Source organism: Lathyrus oleraceus, chromosome 6 (genome assembly GCF_024323335.1).
Source record: "Lathyrus oleraceus cultivar Zhongwan6 chromosome 6, CAAS_Psat_ZW6_1.0, whole genome shotgun sequence".
NCBI lineage: Eukaryota > Viridiplantae > Streptophyta > Magnoliopsida > Fabales > Fabaceae > Lathyrus > Lathyrus oleraceus.
In genome coordinates this window covers 269,223,185-269,245,473 of record NC_066584.1, presented here as the reverse complement: position 1 = coordinate 269,245,473, position 22,289 = coordinate 269,223,185, and the positions used below count along the sequence as shown (strand labels likewise).

The window sequence follows — 22,289 nt, the reverse complement described above, 5'->3', positions numbered from 1 at the left end:
TCGGTATCCAACCCTGGCATATCTTGATACGACCAGGCAAAGATATCAACATACTCTTTCAACAATGCTACCATTCTGCTCTTGACATTTACCTCCAAAGCAGCCCCAACTTTCACTTCTTTTCTGACCTCGTCGGTACCCAGATTCACAACCTCAACTTGCTCCTCGTGCGGCTGAATCACCTTCTCCTCTTGTTTCAATAACCTGGCTAATTCCTCCGGCAGTTCACAATCTTCTTCGTCTTCTTCTTCGGCATGATAGATTGGATTGTCGAAGTCATACAAAGGTGTAACCGAATTGTTATCAATGAGATCCGGAGAAAGATCGCATCTGCATGAATGTTGATTCATGCATTGCTTTAGAACCGGAGCAAAGCAAATTAAAAGAAAAATGAAAACAAACATTGCCATTTTTATTTTTGTTTTTAAACTGCAAAAATAAATGAAAAACAGGGAACGCCGCTTTTAATGAAAAAACATCCTTTTATTTATGATGCAAATATTGCAAAATGAAACACATGAGATGGCCCTTACAATGAACCATTACGTTTCGGGCAAAACGTATGGCTTTCATGCAGACAGAATTGAAAAACAGGAAATATTACTCTTCACGTAGAGTGACTGTGATGATCTTTTCGGCCTTCCAGTTCTGGATCTCCATCCCTGGTACGCACGGTTTTATCCACTGATCAAGCTCACAGTCACTGTCGATCTCCTCACCTACCGCACAGATGCGATCTGGATCCAGCATTCCAGCACTGGTGAACGTGAATGGCTGACGACGGCCCTTGTTCTGCCGAGACGAGCCTCGGCCTGGCTGATAACCAACCCCAAACCGGTCTTCCTTGGCGGCGATGTCAATCATCTTTCCCCAACCTGGGGCTTCTCCGCTCTTCACCACCTCAGCAACCTGCTTATACGAAGAAATGGACGGCTTCTTCTCTTCCTTAACAAAAACGGCATTCTCCACCTTGACGGTTTCAAATGCTTGACTTGGCGTTTCCCATATTTCACGGTCCATTTCCACGTACTTGAACGATGACAGGTGGCTTACGAAGATGTCTTCCTCCCCACAAACGGTGACGACCTTCCCATCCCAGATATACTTCAGTTTCTGGTGCAAAGTCGAAGTCACTGCCCCAGCAGCATGTATCCACGGTCGACCCAACAGGCAACTGTATGCCGGCTGAATATCCATGACATGAAATACAGACTTAAACACCTCGGGCCCGATCTTCACAGGGAGCTCCACTTCCCCAAACACAACCCTTTTAGAACCATCAAAGGCTCTAACTATCAGGTCCGTGGGCCTCAAGATCAACCCTTCACAGTCCAGCTTCGCCAGGGCCTTCTTAGGCAACACATTGAGTGATGAGCCGGTATCCACCAACACGTGCGAAAGCACTGCTCCTTTACACTCCATTGCAATGTGTAATGCCCTATTATGATTACACCCATCAACCGTCAAATCAAGATCAGTAAAACCCAGCCCATGGCTGGCATTAACATTGGACACCACTGTCTCTAGCTGATTAATCGTTATCTCCTGAGGAACATAGGCTCTCTTCAATATTTTCAACAAAGCCTCTCTATGCCCCTCGGAGCTCAACAACAATGACAAGATTGAAATCTTAGACGGCGTTTGCTGCAGATGGTCAACAAGCTTATACTCAGACTTCTTGATGATCCTCAGAAACTCTTCAGCTTCATCATCAAGTTCTTTTTCCGACCCACCAGGCGCCGGTGTCACCACAGAAGTACCTCGCTCACCACCTGCTTCCCTCTTGCCCTGACTAAAGCCTCGGCCTTGTCTTTCTTTTCTTTTTCTCCCTCTCCACTCCTCAAAGCATCAGGTGCAAACAACCTACCACTGCGAGTGAAACCACTGGGTCCGGCATTATCCACCTTTGAAACGGTGGTTTCACCTGCAGCCTGATCTTCCTGCTTCTCCCCATTACAGTACACTTCTCCACCATAATCCCATGGTACAACATCATCGTTGTCATAAGGAATAGGCCCAGGTACCGTGATGGTAACCGGAGCCGCATCTGCCAGCGTTGACAAATCGATCGGATCAAAGTAGATGGTTATGGTGGAGACATCCTCCTTCCCCAAATCAACCTTCTCAAATCTGAGGCTTCCCTCATCCATCATCCTCTAGACAGCCTCCCTCAGCAAAACACACCCATTAGGAGCCACGGTGCATGCAGCACAACAATCAACACAACCCGGGAAGACCCCATTCTTCAACAGTTGCCTCTTGACCTCAACCAATAGAGTCCTCAACTGATCTACATTTATCAGCCCAATTATCCTCCTATCTTCAGAAATTGCATTCACCCCCATCTGACCATGCGCCGACATGGGATTAGCGTTAACATTCGGAGATGGTGCAAAATTAATAGCCTTGGAGTCCACCAGGTCCTGGACAACATGCTTAAAATCTTTACAATTCTCCACATTGTGTCCAGGGGCACCAGAGTGGAATTCACATTTAGCATTCTCATCATAGTTGGCAGGTCTCTGATCAGGTCTCAACGGAGCCAACGTCCTCAGCTGGACCAACCCCAAGTCTTTAAACTTCCTCAGCAAGAATGAGTAGGTCACAGGTGGTTTATCAAATTGACGATCATTCATACGCCCTCTCACCTGATACCCAGCCCTCTGAGGTCTCTATTTAAACGTCTGTCGTTGCTGTTGCGGTTGTTGTGCAGGGTGATTATCAGCAGGAATTGTTACCGCAGCAGTGTGCTGGTAGTAACGATCCCTACCTTGTCCCCTCTGGGTATACACAGCACTTGTATCACCCTCCTTCTTCCTCTGGCCATTACCAAAGGGCTTCTTCGATCCAGACGACGAAGCGTTACCCTGTATCTTCCCCAGCTTCAACCAGCTTTCTATTCTTTCCCTAGCCACCACTATGTCAGCAAAGTTGGTAACCGGGCATCCCACCATCCTTTCTGCAAACATCCCCTGAAGGGTACCCATAAACAGATCAGACATCTCCCGGTCTACCAACGGAGGTTGGACTCGGGCAGCCAACTCCCTCCACCTCTGCGCGTATTCTTTAAACCCTTCACTAGGCTTCTGAGACATACCCTGCAATTGGGTACGGCTAGGAGCCATGTCAGCATTGAATTGGTATTGTTTAAAGAACGCATCTCCAAGATCCTGCCAGCTCTTGATATCCGAAGATTTCAGCTTGGTATACCATTCCAGAGACCCACCAGACAAACTGTCCTGGAACAAATACATCCAGAGCTTCTGGTCCATTGTATAAGCAGAAATTTTTCGGACGAAAGCCTGGAGATGAGTTTCCGGGCAAGAACTCCCATTGTATTTATCAAACGCAAGCGCTTTAAACTTTTGTGGGATTACAATCCCCTCAACCAGCCCCATGTTCGACATGTTGACAACCCCCGGAGTAGCATAGCTTTCCAAAGCTCTGATTTTGTCTGCCAACACCTGAATTTCTTTGTTTGGTGGTTGGACACCGTATTGACCAAACTGTTCATTCAGTACCGAGAACTGATCTTCTTCTCTATCCTCCTCAGCCCCAAAGAAAGGAGGAAACATGTTATCTTTCACATTATTGACTGCAGGACCGGGCCCACCACCTGCAGCAAAACCAAACCCACCACCATTGTTGATAACCACACCAGCATTAGTCGCCTTTTTCCTGGGATCACCATCATCCCTTGAGTCACCGAGACCGTTGTTGGAAACACCCTCCTGATTATTACCACTGTTGGCAGCCGAAGCCCGCTCGAGCTTTTCCACTTTCTCAACCAGTGCCTTCTGTCCCAAGGCGAACCCTTGCATAACATTGATCAGCTCTCCCATCTTCTCTTTTAACTCGAGAATATCTGCGTTGGATGTATCCATCAGCTTGGATTTGTTGCGCCTGGTAGGGTATCTGTGTGGACGTGCTACGTGTAAAGGAATGATTCTACGTGCGCGAGCAATGATTCCTGAAACAATCAAACACGTTAGAAACTGACGCCTGCAAAATAGAAGACAAGTTATTATGATTCATGCATGAATGCAATGTCTATCCATATGAGGAACACTTTGTCTTTTAATCCTGGTTTCATCGAGACAGAGAATAATTTGACAACCATATTCTGACACCAGTCAACTGATTTTGCCATACAGAGCAGAGAATTATGATTTAGCAAAGATATCACCCAACCATATGTGTGCTATGTCAGCGCATACAGGAAAGCAAATAGATCTTGAAGATCAATCACTGAATGAAAATAACCACTGTATATCAAAAGTGCACTACACGTGCAAGAGTCATACATCAGGCTGATACAAATCAAATTACAATTCTCCAGATTCAGAAAGAAAATACAAGCAAGTGAATTCCGTCAACAGGCCTGACGATAATCCACACATAACAACAAAAGTCTACACCGAAGAAGATCCCACAGAAGGCTCTGCATCATCAACCATCCTGGTAAACTTCACGGCGAACCTGAGCTCAGTGTTCTCCTGCTGCAATCTCCCCACCTCCTTCTGGTGAATCTTCATCTGTCGAAAATAATGATCCCTCTCAGCAAGATAATGATCTCTCTCAGCAATAATCTTTGCATTCTCTTCTTCCTTAATCTTCAGCTTTGTTTCCCATTCTGTGATAAGGTCTCTGACTCTGGCATCTCTCTGATTCTTCACAAGGATCTGTCTCCTCTTCTCATCTTCAATGACTCTCAAAGCTCTAGCCAACTTCTCCTTGGTGATGTCGTGCTCCTTCGTAGATGACTCAAATGCTTGGCTGATCTTGCGGTAATAAGCGGTGTCTATCTCAAAGCGCTTCACCTCCAGAGCATGTCTCTTATCCTGGTCTTCTATTTTCCCTTTGATTTCCTGATTAGCCATTTGAATTCTAGCAACACTCATCTCCAACTCGGTCTTCTCTTCCTGCAATTGATCTCTGGCCTTCTTCATCTCAAGGAACTCTTCCATACTGACAGAAGAACATGGCCCCTCAATCAATGGACACCAAGGATCACCCCCAGGAAATGGTAGATGCGTGAGCTCAATCCTCTTTCTGAGCCAATCATCAAACAGAGGAAAAGACCTATTATTAACCATACCAAAAGGAACCTTGCCCTTTCTCTGAATGTTACGCCATGCTCCAGACACTTGCCTCATCCGTGTCGGATTACCCTCAGCCGGGAAGTAGAAAGACTCCTGAATCTCACACTCGAGAGGAGGAACCTCCATGGCAAACCCCATTTGCCTCCTAAGAAGCGTCGGGTTGTAATTAATGCAACCCTGAACTCCTATGAGAGGCACATTGGGAAAACTCCCACAACTGTAAATGAAGTCTCGTCCAGCCACACCATTGTGAGTCCAAGCTATGTCCTTGGCTCACAAACCCATCAACTTGGTGGCCTAATTAACCGTATGGTCAAGAAGAACAAAAGCAAAGGCACCTCTGGAAGGCAAATACCCCATGAACCACTTGTACAACAGTTGAGCACAGCAACTGATTAATCCCCCTCGCCGCTTCTCGTGCCGATTATGGACCGAGTAATAAACATCCCCAACCAGGGTAGGAATAAGATTCCTCTGCATAAACAACCGGATGGCATTAATGTCCACAAAGTTCTTCTGATTAGGGAACAGGATGATCCCATAAATGCTTACAGCTAGCAAAGCACAAACGACCCTCCAATTACCCAACACAGTATGCTCCTTGGCCTTAGCCTCCAAGAAACTCAGATGAAGACCAGGCAACTTTCCCTTCTCCTTCAAACCCCCCTTAGTCACCTCTGGGCTCAAATAAAGAGCACGAGAGATCTCAGCAACATCAGGTTCATCCTTTAGTGGCATAGAAAGGAATTTGATCTCTGATCTGAGTACCTAAGATGCTGGCATAGTCCTCCATCAAAGGTCCCAACAAGTAATCCAGGAAGACGAAACATCTCAAACCAGGGTCATAAAACTGGAGAAGAGTATGGGTGGCACTCCTATCATCATCTGTAAGCCTGAAAACCAACTTCAGAATACCCCCATAAGTCTCACAGAACATCCCCACATGGTCAGGTGTAATCAATGCTATCATCTCTTTCAGTGCATCAATCTCTGGATCAAAGAAACTGTATACAACATCATTATTCAAGCAGGGCCTCATATCTGGAACAAGGATGTCTCTCAACCAGGATCTCGATCAAGAATGTCCCCTGCATATGGATAAACATGAGTTAGATGCAGATAAATGCAAAATGTGAATGATGCTGATGTATGAATGCAATGCACTGTGCCATCCTCCAAGTCATCTGAACACCAACTGCACTGGATTACGGTCTCTGAACTGATCACAACCATCTGAGGGAATAAATAACCATAAATCCAACTCAGGAGTTCCGAAATAAACGGAACCGGAAAATACATCACCATCATCACCAGAAAGTCCTCTAAATAGATAACCACAAGATCCTCTGAACCAGCCCAGGGAATCCTGAAATAAACGGATCCCCACTGATAAATACCACGGACAGAACTTCGGCGTCTCAGAAATAAATATCCATAAATCCGACTGAACCATAGTCACCATCAAGGAGTCACCAACAGAACATGCATTTGTAGAAATCAAACCCTCCCCTCACAGGTGAATTCTAATCAGGTCATCCTAAAGCGGATAATGGTCTCGACAATCGGGCAAGATACTCAACGGGTTTGCCCTTTCGGGTGTGCCGTTGCAGCTCTCATAAGATCATCTAAACCAAAGATCCGGGAAAGAACGGTCACCGAAGCCAACAACTCAAATGAGGTAACCCAACCAAAGTGGAATACTCCACCCGGAAGAACTCTCTCAAAAGAACCTCGTCCGGCTTGTGGTATGTCACGTCGCAACAACATGCTGATCCAACATGTGAGGAAACGTGAGACCACGCTAATCCTAGGTGTATACTCGGGCTTGGGTTTTAGCCCCACTCAGAACACCCAACCCAAAACAGAGGAACCAACCTGTACAGAGTCCATCACAATGATAATATGATGCATGCAAACATTTATGCAAATATATACACAGTATAATAATCATAAATGCAATAAATAAAGCAGCACAAGCAACCAAAACTATCCTAGAGAGCGCTAGGATTGACTCGCTTAGGGAAGATGGACCAGCCAGAGGTCAACTTCTAAGTCCCCAGCAGAGTCGCCAGCTGTCGCAACGCGAAAAACAACCGGCGGAAAAAAACACAGAGCCGCCACCGTGCGTTATTTACCCCAAAGGAGGGAAAGGAAACGCTCGAAGTAAACCTGGAAAGGAAATGGTCTTACGACCAGAGATTGCTAGGATCGGGAGTCGGTTACACAAAGGGAAGGTATTAGCACCCCTCACGTCCGCCGTACTCGACGGGATCCACGCTCAAAAGAATAGAAAAAGGTTGTTGAAAAACTGCTCAAAGAATGCACACACACTGGAATAAAACACAGATGGAAGAAGACGGAAATGGACTCGGCAGGATGTCGCATCCTGGGCCTACGTAGTTTATCAGAAACAAACATCAGAGTCAACGTAGTTCGGGGAAATGGGGAACGAGCTCGCTAGGATATCGCATCCTATGCCTACGTATCTCATCTGGAATGAGAATCAGAGCTGCCGTAGTTCGGCTAACGCACGCCGAAACAAAACACACGCAAAGACGCTGAGACGTCAAAAGAAACTCGCAAAATGGAAACAGACTGCCAATGGCTGGCCTTACGTCCGACTCCGAACAAAAGAAACACAAACAGGAAACCGAATGCCAATCGCTGGGCTTATATCAGACTCCACAAAAGAAACAGGAAACAGATAGCCAATCAATGGTCTTACATCCGGCTCCAAACAAATAAACAATCGCTAACCAGCGAACACCAAAGGTAGAAAGCAAATTGACAAACTAAAAGGGAGTCTGGAACTCGAGTCTAGTAGCTGTCAAGCAGAACACACACAAAAAGAAAAAAAGGTTAAAAGAAAGAAAAAGGGCGCCCGGAGAGATCTCGCACGATCTCCTGCCTACGTACCTCATCTGGTATGAGGATCAGCGCGACGTAGTTCCCCTTAACAGGGGAGAAACTTCTCCTAACCAGAGACCCAGGGAATAACGGACTAAAAGGGAGACTGACTCGAGCCTAATAGTCATCATGCAAATTATAACCCTAGGTTGAGGTCTCTAACAAGAGTTAGACTCACACAGGCAGTGAGTCAACTCAAGTCTATCTCTACGTACGTTCAACTTCCTCGAAAGTTGATCATACGACTCCTACAGCAAGGAGATGAGAAGCAAAAGCAGATAAACATCAAAAGCAATCATCACACACTATATGCACGCAAGCGGCTCATACAAGGCTGGGCTTTAGTCAAGGGGTCATATCAACCTCGACAAACAAGCCAACATTGGAAAGGTGTCTGAGGCTCTTAACCACTGACATTGACCGTCAGGGTGAGCAGATGAAAGGTAATGAGGGTTGGACCTCATAGCTCTTAACCCGGGCCTGGGTGAGCTTGAATCAATGAAAACGTGGGGGTCCAGAATGAGGGACCCTGCTCCACTTGACTGACACTGTACAAGATCTGGGGGACGTGTCCAAGAGCATCAGCACGTAGTGCGAGCATAATGGACGACTCAAACGATTAGCAGGGGACTGGCTACTAGCCCCTTCTATCTGCCAATTGCCTCTTCACTTAGGAGGACTTAAAGTACATGGCACAAAAGTAAACAATCACAGACATTGCCTCTTAAGGAGGACTTCAGCCAAATGCCTGCCAAACAGAAACAACAGGGCTTCCAGACTACATGAAGTTAGAGGATGATTACCTAGGTGGTATGTCAACCACAAGCAAAGCAACTCAAGCAATAAGCTAAAGCAACTAAAGTACCTGTAAGAAAGTCAAACAAATCAGTATTCACATTCAGACAAATCAAACAGATAGTCAACATTGGTTCTATATGTACACAAGCCATGCTCTATGTGCAAGCATTCAAGGAATTCCACCACGCTCAAGGAACCTACACACAACAAGGTTAGTGGATAAAGAATTGGCATCTCAAGCCATAAGATCAACATAAACCATTAGGACTAGAAGCTTGAACCTGAAATGCAAAACTCAAAAGGTGAGTACAAACCACTAGCACCAAGGCTAGGGTCAAAGACAAAGTAAAAAGTCAAAACAACAACCAATATTAAACATGAAGCATATTTATTCAAGTAAGAACATTTCCTAAAAAGGACCAAACTCAAATCCTAAGGCAAATCCATCTAATGGTCATGTTAAGACAAAGGCAATTACAAAGCACACAATTGGACATCAAGAATCAAAATTCCATATTAAAACAGAAATGAATCAAACAATCATGAAATTTTTTATGTGCATACAACATGTCAAACAAAAGCATCATGCAAAAAATTGGAATCAACAGAGCTCAATTGGCATGGCAATGAAAATGAACAAAATCAACATCCAAAGGTGTGACACACATTGTCACACAATACATTCATGTGCCTAAAACAGAGGTGAAGAATGCTAAAAATGCACAACCAAGCCTCAAAAATCAAGCAACATGTTGGGAATCAGCATACCAAATTTCAAATCAATTGGACAATTGTTAATACCTTAGGATTGGCATTAATTTTGTAAAACAAATAATGTAATCATCTCTGTTGTTTTAATATGTTGGGTTGAAGAAGTTCAACATCTGGACCAACATGTCATGTACGATGTCATAACATCATGTTTGTGACATCGCACATGTGTAGAAAACTGAATTAATTAATTCAGTATATATTCTGGGATTAGTAAGGATATTTGGTGAATATCCTAACACCCATGTGGAGGTCTTAAAGACTCAATCAGAATATATATAGGCTCAAAATAAGGAGATATATATGGAGAGATTCTAGGATTGAAGACCTTGTTTGTAGCAGAAATTTTCTGCTGTATTTGTAACAGCAAAGAATAAGTTTGCTGCGATTTGGAGTTGCAGTTCTTTGGAGTTGATGGATAGAAAGGATGTTACATGTTCATGTCTTAGAAAATCTAAGTTTTGTTCAACATGTAGCTTGAAGTTCAAGTCTCACTTGGAAGGTCAGAATATCTTTGGGAGAGGTTTGATAAACGTGGAGAGGTCAAAGAATGGCAGTTGACTTTTTCATATGAGGATTCATGAAGGAGGTAATCAACCAGTGGCATTTGGTCTATCTCAGAAGTGAGTTCGAAGAATCAAGATAATCCACATATGGAAGCTGATTATTCTTGAGGAAAGTCTGAGACAAATTACTTTTGAGCAGAAAAGTAGTAAGTTGAAGACAAAAGGAGGTGTTTTCTATTCATCTCTTGGAGCTTGTGGTAGGAGTTCTGAGCTATCTATGGAAGATTATCTCTTGTAATGGGATGAAAATGTATATGTCCCAATTTATGTCTGGGTTCTTCTTGATCAAGCTGGTGACTCAGTAATATCTGAAGACTATCAGATGGTGTTCCTTGTTATATTGTGAAGGATGTCCCAGCTGATGTTAGAACATCTTGTGAAGGGGTCCTCTGTTCTGGTTAGAAGAGAGAGTGACACAGAGTGTGGATGTGGTCAGCCAAGAGGGTTGAACAGAGGGTGTGCTCTTGAAGACATGAAGATGCGTCTTATGTTTTCTATTCATCAAGTGGTCTGGGTTCTCTTTGAATCAGGAAGTATGTGAAGGTCCAACTTTGGGATGTTGGATATGCCCATGTGTGATCTCCAAGTTTCAAGAGGAGAGTGGGTTGTTCATAACAGGGGGAGTTCTGTCTTTGTGCTGCAAGTAATCATCAAGCTTGTGGTCTTTGTGGTCTCAGATAACTGAGTATGGCGCCTTGTTAGGATGATGTGGTGTAAGTCAAGGCTGAGTGAGCAGAAGAATGTCTGACCGGATGTCATGACATTGCCCTGGACAATGCTGTTAATTCCTTCTGAATCTTAAAGTCATTAGGAATTATAAGGGTGATGTGTCTAATTCTGATAAATCAGAATAAGTTTGATGGCTACAGCTGTGTGGTACAGGGGGAGTAACCATCTACTGAAGTGTGGGAATTTGGCTGTAGCAGTGCCAGATGTCAAGTCCCTACTGGAGGTATGACAGGGGTCTTGGGATATGTTGAATACTGGCAGAATGCAGGAAAAAGCCGCGTGGAATGTTAAGACATCGCGTGCAACGTGTCTGACTGCATATATGGAATAATCTCCATGCACTGGAACTGCTGTTTTGGAAAAGAAATAGTCAAGAGCTATAAAAGGTATTCAAAGATAGTCTGAGATTTTGTTGGTGATTCTCTGACTGTTTCTCAGCAAAAATTAATGAATCTTGACCAAGCATTTATTCCTACCGTTAATTCCTAAGCACGGGCTGGACTATTTAAAGGATGTAATAGCCCTCTTCTTCTCACAAGAGAAACACTCCATTCCCTCAGAATCATGGGGTATGTTAAGGTTTGGGCAAGCTGCGCCTGGATCTGGTTTTGTAAGGGGTGCCTTTACAAATGTTTAGCTAAAAAGGGGGAGAGAAATACAGTCCTGGGGTTGAGAATGTACCAGAAGCAAGCTAACTGTGGTAGCAAACAGAAGTTGGTGTCAGGCACAAAATCCACCAACTGGGTATATCACTTGTGTCTTGTGATCTGAGTTAAGAGGACAGTTGTGTCTTGTGATCTGAGTTACATTATCTATGTACTCAGCATTACATATTCTTCAAGAAGCTCTCCTGTTGAGGGGAAGGGTTCTGGTACAACTGATCCGTGTACCTCTACTTCCTCATGTACACCAACTTTGGTGTTTGTGGTGGTGGAGTCAATGACAGAGATGAAGAGCATACCCATATTGGGATGTTTTGTCCAGTGTAATGTTTATTTGTTTTAGCTAAAATTTGCCAAAGGGGGAGATTGTTAATACCTTAGGATTGGCATTAATTTTGTAAAACAAATAATGTAATCATCTCTGTTGTTTTAATATGTTGGGTTGAAGAAGTTCAACATCTGGACCAACATGTCATGTACGATGTCACAACATCATGTCTGTGACATCGCACATGTGTAGAAAACTGAATTAATTAATTCAGTATATATTCTGGGATTAGTAAGGATATTTGGTGAATATCCTAACACCCATGTGGAGGTCTTAAAGACTCAATCAGAATATATATAGGCTCAAAATAAGGAGATATATATGGAGAGATTCTAGGATTGAAGACCTTGTTTGTAGCAGAAATTTTCTGCTGTATTTGTAACAGCAAAGAACAAGTTTGGTGCGATTTCTGAAGGCCCAAATCCAGTTGGGTGATTAGGTTATAAATAGCACATTGTAACCTAGTTTTTGTAAGCCTCTTAGAATGAAAATTTAGGGGTGTGTGTGAGGTAAACCTCCCAATCTGTGGGAAGGTTACCATGTGTTTCTCAGTGGTAAAAGCTGAGAGTATTTGTAACTCAAAGCCTGTAGGCAAGAGTGATTATGTTCTTGAATGAAGTTGTGAAGCAAGTTCAAGGTGTTTGAACATTACATTGTATTTGTAGTGATAGGAATGGAAACTGGAGGTTTCTATCTAGGAGTTCCTAGGTATAGATTGCATTGGGTAGGGATTAAGTGAAGAGTTGTAAACGGGGGAGTTTAACTCTGAATTAATACTGCTGATAGTGGATCTTCTTCCTGGCTTGGTAGCCCCCAGATGTAGGTCATGTTGGACCGAACTGGGTAAACAATTTTCTGTGTTTGTTTTCCTTCTGCATGTTATAATCTTGTCTGCCATAACTCAGGTTGTATTGCAGTCTGCTAATCAAGATGATAACAGACCTAGTACATATCCTTCTGTGTGTATGTCAATCAGAATGTTTTAACATTCATCACTGACTGCATATACTGAACTTTAGGCATGGTGATCTCAGTTCAGTATTTAAGTAAGTCTGATCCTCAAGAGGATAACAGACCTGGCCAAAGGATCATAGTGAAACTGTCAAACTGGATGTCTTGACAGTTGTTCATGTAGGCTGATACTGGAGTAGAGACTGGTTAGTCTTTTACAGTATAGCAAAGTTAGCACAGTCTGGTTTCCAGAACATAACAGAATCAGCATGAGGAATATGTTCTGGATGTCAACCTGAATGTTGTAACATTCACACCTGACTGCTTGGGATAAATTGTAGGATAATTAGTTTTTCTGTTTCAGCATTTTTCTCAGGCTATTCTTTAGGAATCCAACAACTGAGCTAAAATCCAGGAAACCAACTACTACCCTACAATTAATGAACCTAACAAATGGCCTATTTGTTAGCAATCTAATAAGTGGTAATTAGACTAATGTATTCAACCTTATTTCAGGAAATACAAGTAAAAGGCAAACATACTGAAATAATGTAACAGATGATGTCCAAACCAAGATTAAGACGTCGTGCTATTAACTGTGTAGGAAAACAACAGAAGTGAGTGCTATGATGGATCTTTGTTGAGTGTGTATACCAGATGCACAGGACTAGAGGTTCCTTCCCTCTAGGGTGACATAGAAGGAGATGTCGTGACATCTGTGAAAGAGTGCGTCAGTACAGGTTTTTTTTTGTGTTAACTGTCTTGCTGTATTAGTTACAATTTTGGATCAGATGTCATGACTTGGAGTAGAACATCTGAATTCTGACTACGCCAGAATTTCAAATGGTATCAGAGCAGGCATCCTGTTCTGTTTCTGGATGAGATCCATGGCTGATACTTTCTGGTATCTGGCAAGAAGTTATGTTAGTACTGATGTTGGAACCTGTAGATGGTTTTGTGGTTTCCCTGAATGGTCCCTTGAAGTAGGTGGATGGACTATTCATGACAGGAACTGTGTGCACCTGCCTCTGGAGATTGGCAATTGGCCTTTGTGTGGGACAGCTGTGCAAGTATTGAATCATATTCAAACTTGGTATGCTCTTGGAGGCTGATCCGATGAAGTGTGTGTTCATTGGTTGAGTTGTATTATGATTTCCGCTGCATAATACCTGGCAAAACTCAAACTCTGATGTAGTTTCCCCTCATGTGGATGAAAGGCTGCTGTATTCAAGATTTCATCATAACCTACTGAAGATGTCAAAGATACTTGAGTCTCCTCAAGTCCACTCATCAGGACGTTCTCACTTTAGGATGGTAAGAATCACCTGATCACTGATTCTTTTACACTCTTGGGTAGTGTATGTGAAGACCTTGAAGACCTTCGAGGAGGATTTGTTTCAAGGAGGTTAAACTAATGTTCTATGTGATGTTAGAACATGTTGTTCAACAAGTATGCAGCTACTAGTTGAAGAGCAGATGTTTTTAGGAGTCAAACAAAGGAATACCTTGGTTTGAAACCTACTCCTGACCTGGAAGAGGAGACATCTGTGGGTGCTAAGTTGACAAGGGTAGGGTCAACTGTGTGTATACTCAAGAAGGTCACTTTTAGAAGTCTGATATCTAGAAGTAGAGCTGGTTGAGAAGTGACATTGTGCTATCCATGTTGTGTGCCTTATTCCTGTAGATTGATCAGAAGTACTATGCTGTGTTGGAAGACAAGTTCCCTGAATGATTAGAAGTCAATATTGGGGTAACCTGATTGCTATATCATTTAAGAGGATTGGAACCATGAATCTTGTTAGTCAAACACCACGTTCAGAAGTGGCAGTTCTGTCAAGGAGTGAGAATATGAAGATTCAGAGGTTGGTTGAGGTAGTATGCTCTGGCAATGCATATCTACCATTGACTGGTGTTGTTTTTCACTAGTACTTATGGTCAGCTGAAGTCTGATTGGTGTGATTGGAGTATGTATAGGTATAACTCATAGAGTTAGGTGCCACTGGTAGGGATGGTGTATGTCATGTTGAGACATGCCTGTACAATGCATGGATATTTGTGTGAAGTTTCCATGATTGTTAATTTGAGGGGGAGTTTTGGTTAACCTCCTCACATTTGGTCAGCCTAGGGTCTGGTTGGCTGTTGACCTGTATCACATGGGTTCTGGTGGTTGTGTGACACATTTGCAAGGAAGAATTCATCTCTCTCTTTCCTAAGGGTGAATTTAATCTGGGAAGACTTTCAAAATTGTCGAGGTGCTTGCAAGCAGAAGATGTTGACACAAGAAGAGTACTTTCAAAGTATTCTTATGGTGGAAGTATCTGAAAGGATAATTGGGAAAGGATTTAAGATCAATGTCTACTTGTGCCAAGTACAAGTGTTTAATTGATTATCCTTGGAGCTCAAGATAACTGATGTTCTTAAAGATGTTGGAACATCACTTCTTCAAGACCCTGTGCAGAATCACAGGAAGGATAGTACATTGGCTTATGATCTATCTCTTTGGTGGCAGCAAAAGCATATGATCTCTGAAAAGGTTTCCTGGCAAGAAACATGTTCAGCCTTGGTATGTACAAGAAGAAGAAGACATCATAGTCTTGATGGTGGTTACTTGGATCAGTTTAGTTCTGATCTAGGTAAGGAAGTGCATTAGCTTATGCACACTGTGGAGTCAAGAACAAGTGGCAGCAGTCTTGACATCATGGAAACAGCCTTGCTTTAGGATGTGGAGTCCTTGGTATAGCTGAAGGGTCAGTTTCTAACTGGTCCTTCTGAAGACTCATGCATCAGAGTGTCTGATGTCTTTGGAGAAGAAACAGGAATTCATCAAGGTGTGAGCTTGGATGACTTAACTGCAAACCTGCAGGATGGAGGTTGTTTACTCAAACTTGGTTCCACAATCAAGTCTATGAGAACATTGAACTCTTGTTCTGTGAAGGGAGGAAGTTCTTTCAAGTGGCAGAAGAAGGAGCTGAATTCAACAGCTAGATGTCAAAACACAATGTTGTGACATTTGGTTCAACATCAGATTCTTAGTTGGTGAAGTGACACGTCAACTTGAGATAGAAGGGTCTACAGGGTTGTAGATTGGATACTTCAAAAAGGCCGTTCTCGTTGCAGTTCTTTGGAGTTGCTGGATAGAAAGGATGTTACATGTTCATGTCTTAGAAAATCTAAGTTTTGTTCAACATGTAGCTTGAAGTTCAAGTCTCACTTGGAAGGTCAGAATATCTTTGGGAGAGGTTTGATAAACGTGGAGAGGTCAAAGAATGGCAGTTGACTTTTTCATATGAGGATTCATGAAGGAGGTAATCAACCAGTGGCATTTGGTCTATCTCAGAAGTGAGTTCGAAGAATCAAGATAATCCACATATGGAAGCTGATTATTCTTGAGGAAAGTCTGAGACAAATTACTTTTGAGCAGAAAAGTAGTAAGTTGAAGACAAAAGGAGGTGTTTTCTATTCATCTCTTGGAGCTTGTGGTAGGAGTTCTGAGCTATCTATGGAAGATTATCTCTTGTAATGGGATGAAAATGTATATGTCCCAATTTATGTCTGGGTTCTTCTTGATCAAGCTGGTGACTCAGTAATATCTGAAGACTATCAGATGGTGTTCCTTGTTATATTGTGAAGGATGTCCCAGCTGATGTTAGAACATCTTGTGAAGGGGTCGTCTGTTCTGGTTAGAAGAGAGAGTGACACAGAGTGTGGATGTGGTCAGCCAAGAGGGTTGAACAGAGGGTGTGCTCTTGAAGACATGAAGATGCGTCTTATGTTTTCCATTCATCAAGTGGTCTGGGTTCTCTTTGAATCAGGAAGTATGTGAAGGTCCAACTTTGGGATGTTGGATATGCCCATGTGTGATCTCCAAGTTTCAAGAGGAGAGTGGGTTGTTCATAACAGGGGGAGTTCTGTCTTTGTGCTGCAAGTAATCATCAAGCTTGTGGTCTTTGTGGTCTCAGATAACTGAGTATGGCGCCTTGTTAGGATGATGTGGTGTAAGTCAAGGCTGAGTGAGCAGAAGAATGTCTGACCGGATGTCATGACATTGCCCTGGACAATGCTGTTAATTCCTTCTGAATCTTAAAGTCATTAGGAATTATAAGGGTGATGTGTCTAATTCTGATAAATCAGAATAAGTTTGATGGCTACAGCTGTGTGGTACAGGGGGAGTAACCATCTACTGAAGTGTAGGAATTTGGCTGTAGCAGTGCCAGATGTCAAGTCCCTACTGGAGGTATGACAGGGGTCTTGGGATATGTTGAATACTGGCAGAATGCAGGAAAAAGCCGCGTGGAATGTTAAGACATCGCGTGCAACGTGTCTGACTGCATATATGGAATAATCTCCATGCACTGGAACTGCTGTTTTGGAAAAGAAATAGTCAAGAGCTATACAAGGTATTCAAAGGATGTAATAGCCCTCTTCTTCTCACAAGAGAAACACTCCATTCCCTCAGAATCATGGGGTATGTTAAGGTTTGGGCAAGCTGCGCCTGGATCTGGTTTTGTAAGGGGTGCCTTTACAAATGTTTAGCTAAAAAGGGGGAGAGAAATACAGTCCTGGGGTTGAGAATGTACCAGAAGCAAGCTAACTGTGGTAGCAAACAGAAGTTGGTGTCAGGCACAAAATCCACCAACTGGGTATATCACTTGTGTCTTGTGATCTGAGTTAAGAGGACAGTTGTGTCTTGTGATCTGAGTTACATTATCTATGTACTCAGCATTACATATTCTTCAAGAAGCTCTCCTGTTGAGGGGAAGGGTTCTGGTACAACTGATCCGTGTACCTCTACTTCCTCATGTACACCAACTTTGGTGTTTGTGGTGGTGGAGTCAATGACAGAGATGAAGAGCATACCCATATTGGGATGTTTTGTCCAGTGTAATGTTTATTTGTTTTAGCTAAAATTTGCCAAAGGGGGAGATTGTTAATACCTTAGGATTGGCATTAATTTTGTAAAACAAATAATGTAATCATCTCTGTTGTTTTAATATGTTGGGTTGAAGAAGTTCAACATCTGGACCAACATGTCATGTACGATGTCACAACATCATGTCTGTGACATCGCACATGTGTAGAAAACTGAATTAATTAATTCAGTATATATTCTGGGATTAGTAAGGATATTTGGTGAATATCCTAACACCCATGTGGAGGTCTTAAAGACTCAATCAGAATATATATAGGCTCAAAATAAGGAGATATATATGGAGAGATTCTAGGATTGAAGACCTTGTTTGTAGCAGAAATTTTCTGCTGTATTTGTAACAGCAAAGAACAAGTTTGGTGCGATTTCTGAAGGCCCAAATCCAGTTGGGTGATTAGGTTATAAATAGCACATTGTAACCTAGTTTTTGTAAGCCTCTTAGAATGAAAATTTAGGGGTGTGTGTGAGGTAAACCTCCCAATCTGTGGGAAGGTTACCATGTGTTTCTCAGTGGTAAAAGCTGAGAGTATTTGTAACTCAAAGCCTGTAGGCAAGAGTGATTATGTTCTTGAATGAAGTTGTGAAGCAAGTTCAAGGTGTTTGAACATTACATTGTATTTGTAGTGATAGGAATGGAAACTGGAGGTTTCTATCTAGGAGTTCCTAGGTATAGATTGCATTGGGTAGGGATTAAGTGAAGAGTTGTAAACGGGGGAGTTTAACTCTGAATTAATACTGCTGATAGTGGATCTTCTTCCTGGCTTGGTAGCCCCCAGATGTAGGTCATGTTGGACCGAACTGGGTAAACAATTTTCTGTGTTTGTTTTCCTTCTGCATGTTATAATCCTGTCTGCCATAACTCAGGTTGTATTGCAGTCTGCTAATCAAGATGATAACAGACCTAGTACATATCCTTCTGTGTGTATGTCAATCAGAATGTTTTAACATTCATCACTGACTGCATATACTGAACTTTAGGCATGGTGATCTCAGTTCAGTATTTAAGTAAGTCTGATCCTCAAGAGGATAACAGACCTGGCCAAAGGATCATAGTGAAACTGTCAAACTGGATGTCTTGACAGTTGTTCATGTAGGCTGATACTGGAGTAGAGACTGGTTAGTCTTTTACAGTATAGCAAAGTTAGCACAGTCTGGTTTCCAGAACATAACAGAATCAGCATGAGGAATATGTTCTGGATGTCAACCTGAATGTTGTAACATTCACACCTGACTGCTTGGGATAAATTGTAGGATAATTAGTTTTTCTGTTTCAGCATTTTTCTCAGGCTATTCTTTAGGAATCCAACAACTGAGCTAAAATCCAGGAAACCAACTACTACCCTACAATTAATGAACCTAACAAATGGCCTATTTGTTAGCAATCTAATAAGTGGTAATTAGACTAATGTATTCAACCTTATTTCAGGAAATACAAGTAAAAGGCAAACATACTGAAATAATGTAACAGATGATGTCCAAACCAAGATTAAGACATCGTGCTGTTAACTGTGTAGGAAAACAACAGAAGTGAGTGCTATGATGGATCTTTGTTGAGTGTGTATACCAGATGCACAGGACTAGAGGTTCCTTCCCTCTAGGGTGACATAGAAGGAGATGTCGTGACATCTGTGAAAGAGTGCGTCAGTACAGGGTTTTTTTTTGTGTTAACTGTCTTGCTGTATTAGTTACAATGTTGGATCAGATGTCATGACTTGGAGTAGAACATCTGAATTCTGACTACGCCAGAATTTCAACAATGTATGAGCATTTCACAATAGAATGAATGAAGCATGTCACATTTGCATACATGGTCAAATAACAGTCCATAATTCAAAATCCAGAAATGATAAAATCATGAAATCATAACAAAAAAATAATAGACATCCATATGAACATGTAGCAAAAAATTGGAAGTGATTTGGATTAATTTGCTATTTTTTATGATTTTTGTAATTAACATGAATAAAATGAAATAGTATTGAAAACATGGAAAATAATAATGTGAATGAAAATTGGAAAAAGCAACCAGCCAGGATTCGAACTGGAGACGTAAGGCTCATAGGCGCATCATCAAAACGCCAGCGTTTTGGCTATGTGAGGAATAAAATGAAAAAAAGAAGAAGCGCTCAGGCAGGATCGAACACATGAGACCATGGTGAAAGGCTTCTCTACAGTACACATGAAGGCGCTGAACCAGGGAAGCCCTAGCGCTGTGCATGCACGGCCAGGAACGGTGGTTTCCACCGTCTTCTTCATGAAGACGGTGGTGCTACAGTAACTCGTTCAAATTTTTTTCCAGAATCACACAAATTATACATCAAATGAAAGATCTCAATGTGAGGAACACAAATCCAGCATTATTTTGGCTTAAAACTCAAAGAATCATGCGAATCGAATGAAAATATTTTTGACATTCAAACTTTAATTCCATATAACTCAGTCAATTCTCAACCAAATTTCATGAAATTTATATCAGCGTGACCAGCATGCAAAGATCTACCATAACATGTCCATAAAACTAAGAATTAAGAGCTTCGAATTTTCACCAACCTGGAATGGCAGTGATGAAAATAGCGTGTTCCAAGCCTCAAAAGTGTGTAGATCTTCTCCTTTACTCTTGTTATGAAGCTTGATGTAGAAATGGATGTTTGCCACGACCTAGATCTTGCTTAATTTGGAACTTCCATCTTCATGTTCTTGAGCTTGATGCATATGAATCTTCACCAATTTCTTCAAACCAAAGATCAAATCCTACTCAATGATGCATGCTGAACCAGAATATGCAGAGAAGTTGATGCCTTATGTGAAGAAATTTTGAATTTCAAAGAGAGAGAGTTTTGGAGGGAAAAGAAATTCTAGATCTAGAAATGGAGATTATGCCAGATTCTGTTATGTTTAAGGCTTTATACTATTCACTAATCATGCTGAAAAATTAATTAGGCAATGGTTAATTAGAAGTTAATGAGAATGAAGTGTTTTAGCAAATTTGGAAAAGTGTGGTGCATGGCCTAATTTGGACGTGAATAGTAGCATGCAATGATCCATTTTCACTCAAAATCACCTAATGAACACAATGGGATTGGAATTAGGCTTGTAGCTTGCACCAAATTTAAATTCCCCATTTTCCCTCCAAAATGCACTTGAATTAACACATGGCCATGTGAACCTTTTTCATGCAATGCAATGATATATTTGGAAATCATAGGTCATGAGAAGAAATTTGCAAAAAGAGTGGCTTCATTTGGAGTTTTGAGTCAAAAGTTATGCCACTTTGAAGTTTCATGCATACTTCATGATCATTTGGCCATATCTCCTCAACCATTCATCAGATGCTCATTATATTGGACTTTTTGGAAATGGGAGAGAAAAATATTCAACTTTCATGTTGGACAAAATTTCATTTGAAGCTTCTTTGATGTTGGAAAGTCAAGTTGAATGTGGTCCAAAAACTTTCCATTTTTGGAAACTTGAAATTACAGGTCACTTTCCATTTTTGGAAACTTTTGATCTGACCTCAAATTCTTCAAGATAAGTATTTGACATGATGAATAAGCCTCTTTGGGACATGAATGAAATGTCTCAAACCATCTCTCCCCCTCCTAGCCCTCAGTTGACTTTCTGTTGACTTTTATGGGCCCCAAATGACTTGAAAATGCACTGTGGACTTTGAGCCTCTACCACCTGAGGAAATGGCTCAGAAATGAACCCCTAACTCAAATGAGCTTCTCCAAATAACCACATGATCCTCAACCCAAGAAATAACCTTATCTCTTTGAGAAATCCTGACTGGCAAACTAACACTGATTAGGGTTGACCAGAGGTCAAAACCCTAATCCAGAGGAACCTGAGCATGAATCATGAAGCCCTTGGTGATGACATAGCCATGATGATGGTGACATACCCTTGCCAATAAGATAATGCTCAACCTCCTCGAGGAACCAAGAAAACCCTAATTGAAACACAAACCCTCAAATGGTTGGTGATCAGTTCAATAAGACCCTCAGGCTTGAACCATACAACTTCTCCATCTCTGACAAGACCTTAGAGGATGACTTGTTTATTTCACATGATATGCAATATGCAAATGCCTAATGTCCTAAAACATGAAATGCAATATGCTAAACTAGTCCCAAGAAGAGAAGGGCAAATTTTGAGGTGTTACAGATATAATCCTCGGTCAATCCACAAAAAGTGGGAGACAACTGCTAGAAAACAGAGAGAGAGAGATCAACGAACCAAAGGCTCAACTCTAACTGAGGAAGGAGGAGATCCGTTGAGTAGAGGAAATTTTATCAAATCTGCAGGGAATTTTATGTCAACACCATATCAAAATGGAAGACAACCATACAGAGGATAAACACAAGTAGCTGCTCAAAAACCAGGAGGAAACTCTAACTAGGAGCAAGTCGGATGGCGACTGGTGGAGAAACCAACGTGATCTACTGGGGAGTCTAATTACTCTGCTGAGGATCAAAACTGCTGAGGAATACACAAATTCTGTCTGGGGAAGCAGAAATTCTGCTGGGGAAGTAACAGGCCGCAGGGCAC

General features: G+C 42.0%; 1 protein-coding gene across 1 annotated transcript in view; it reads right to left on the bottom strand.

Moving 5' to 3' along the window:
- LOC127095109 (benzyl alcohol O-benzoyltransferase) overlaps positions 1-3,821 on the bottom strand; it is a 38,040-nt gene extending 34,219 nt beyond the window's left edge. The window contains exon 1 of the mRNA XM_051033844.1: positions 3,417-3,821. Coding sequence (XP_050889801.1) covers positions 3,417-3,821 — 405 coding nt within the window. The remainder of the gene's footprint in view (positions 1-3,416) is intronic.
- Between the last annotated feature and the right edge of the window lie 18,468 nt (positions 3,822-22,289).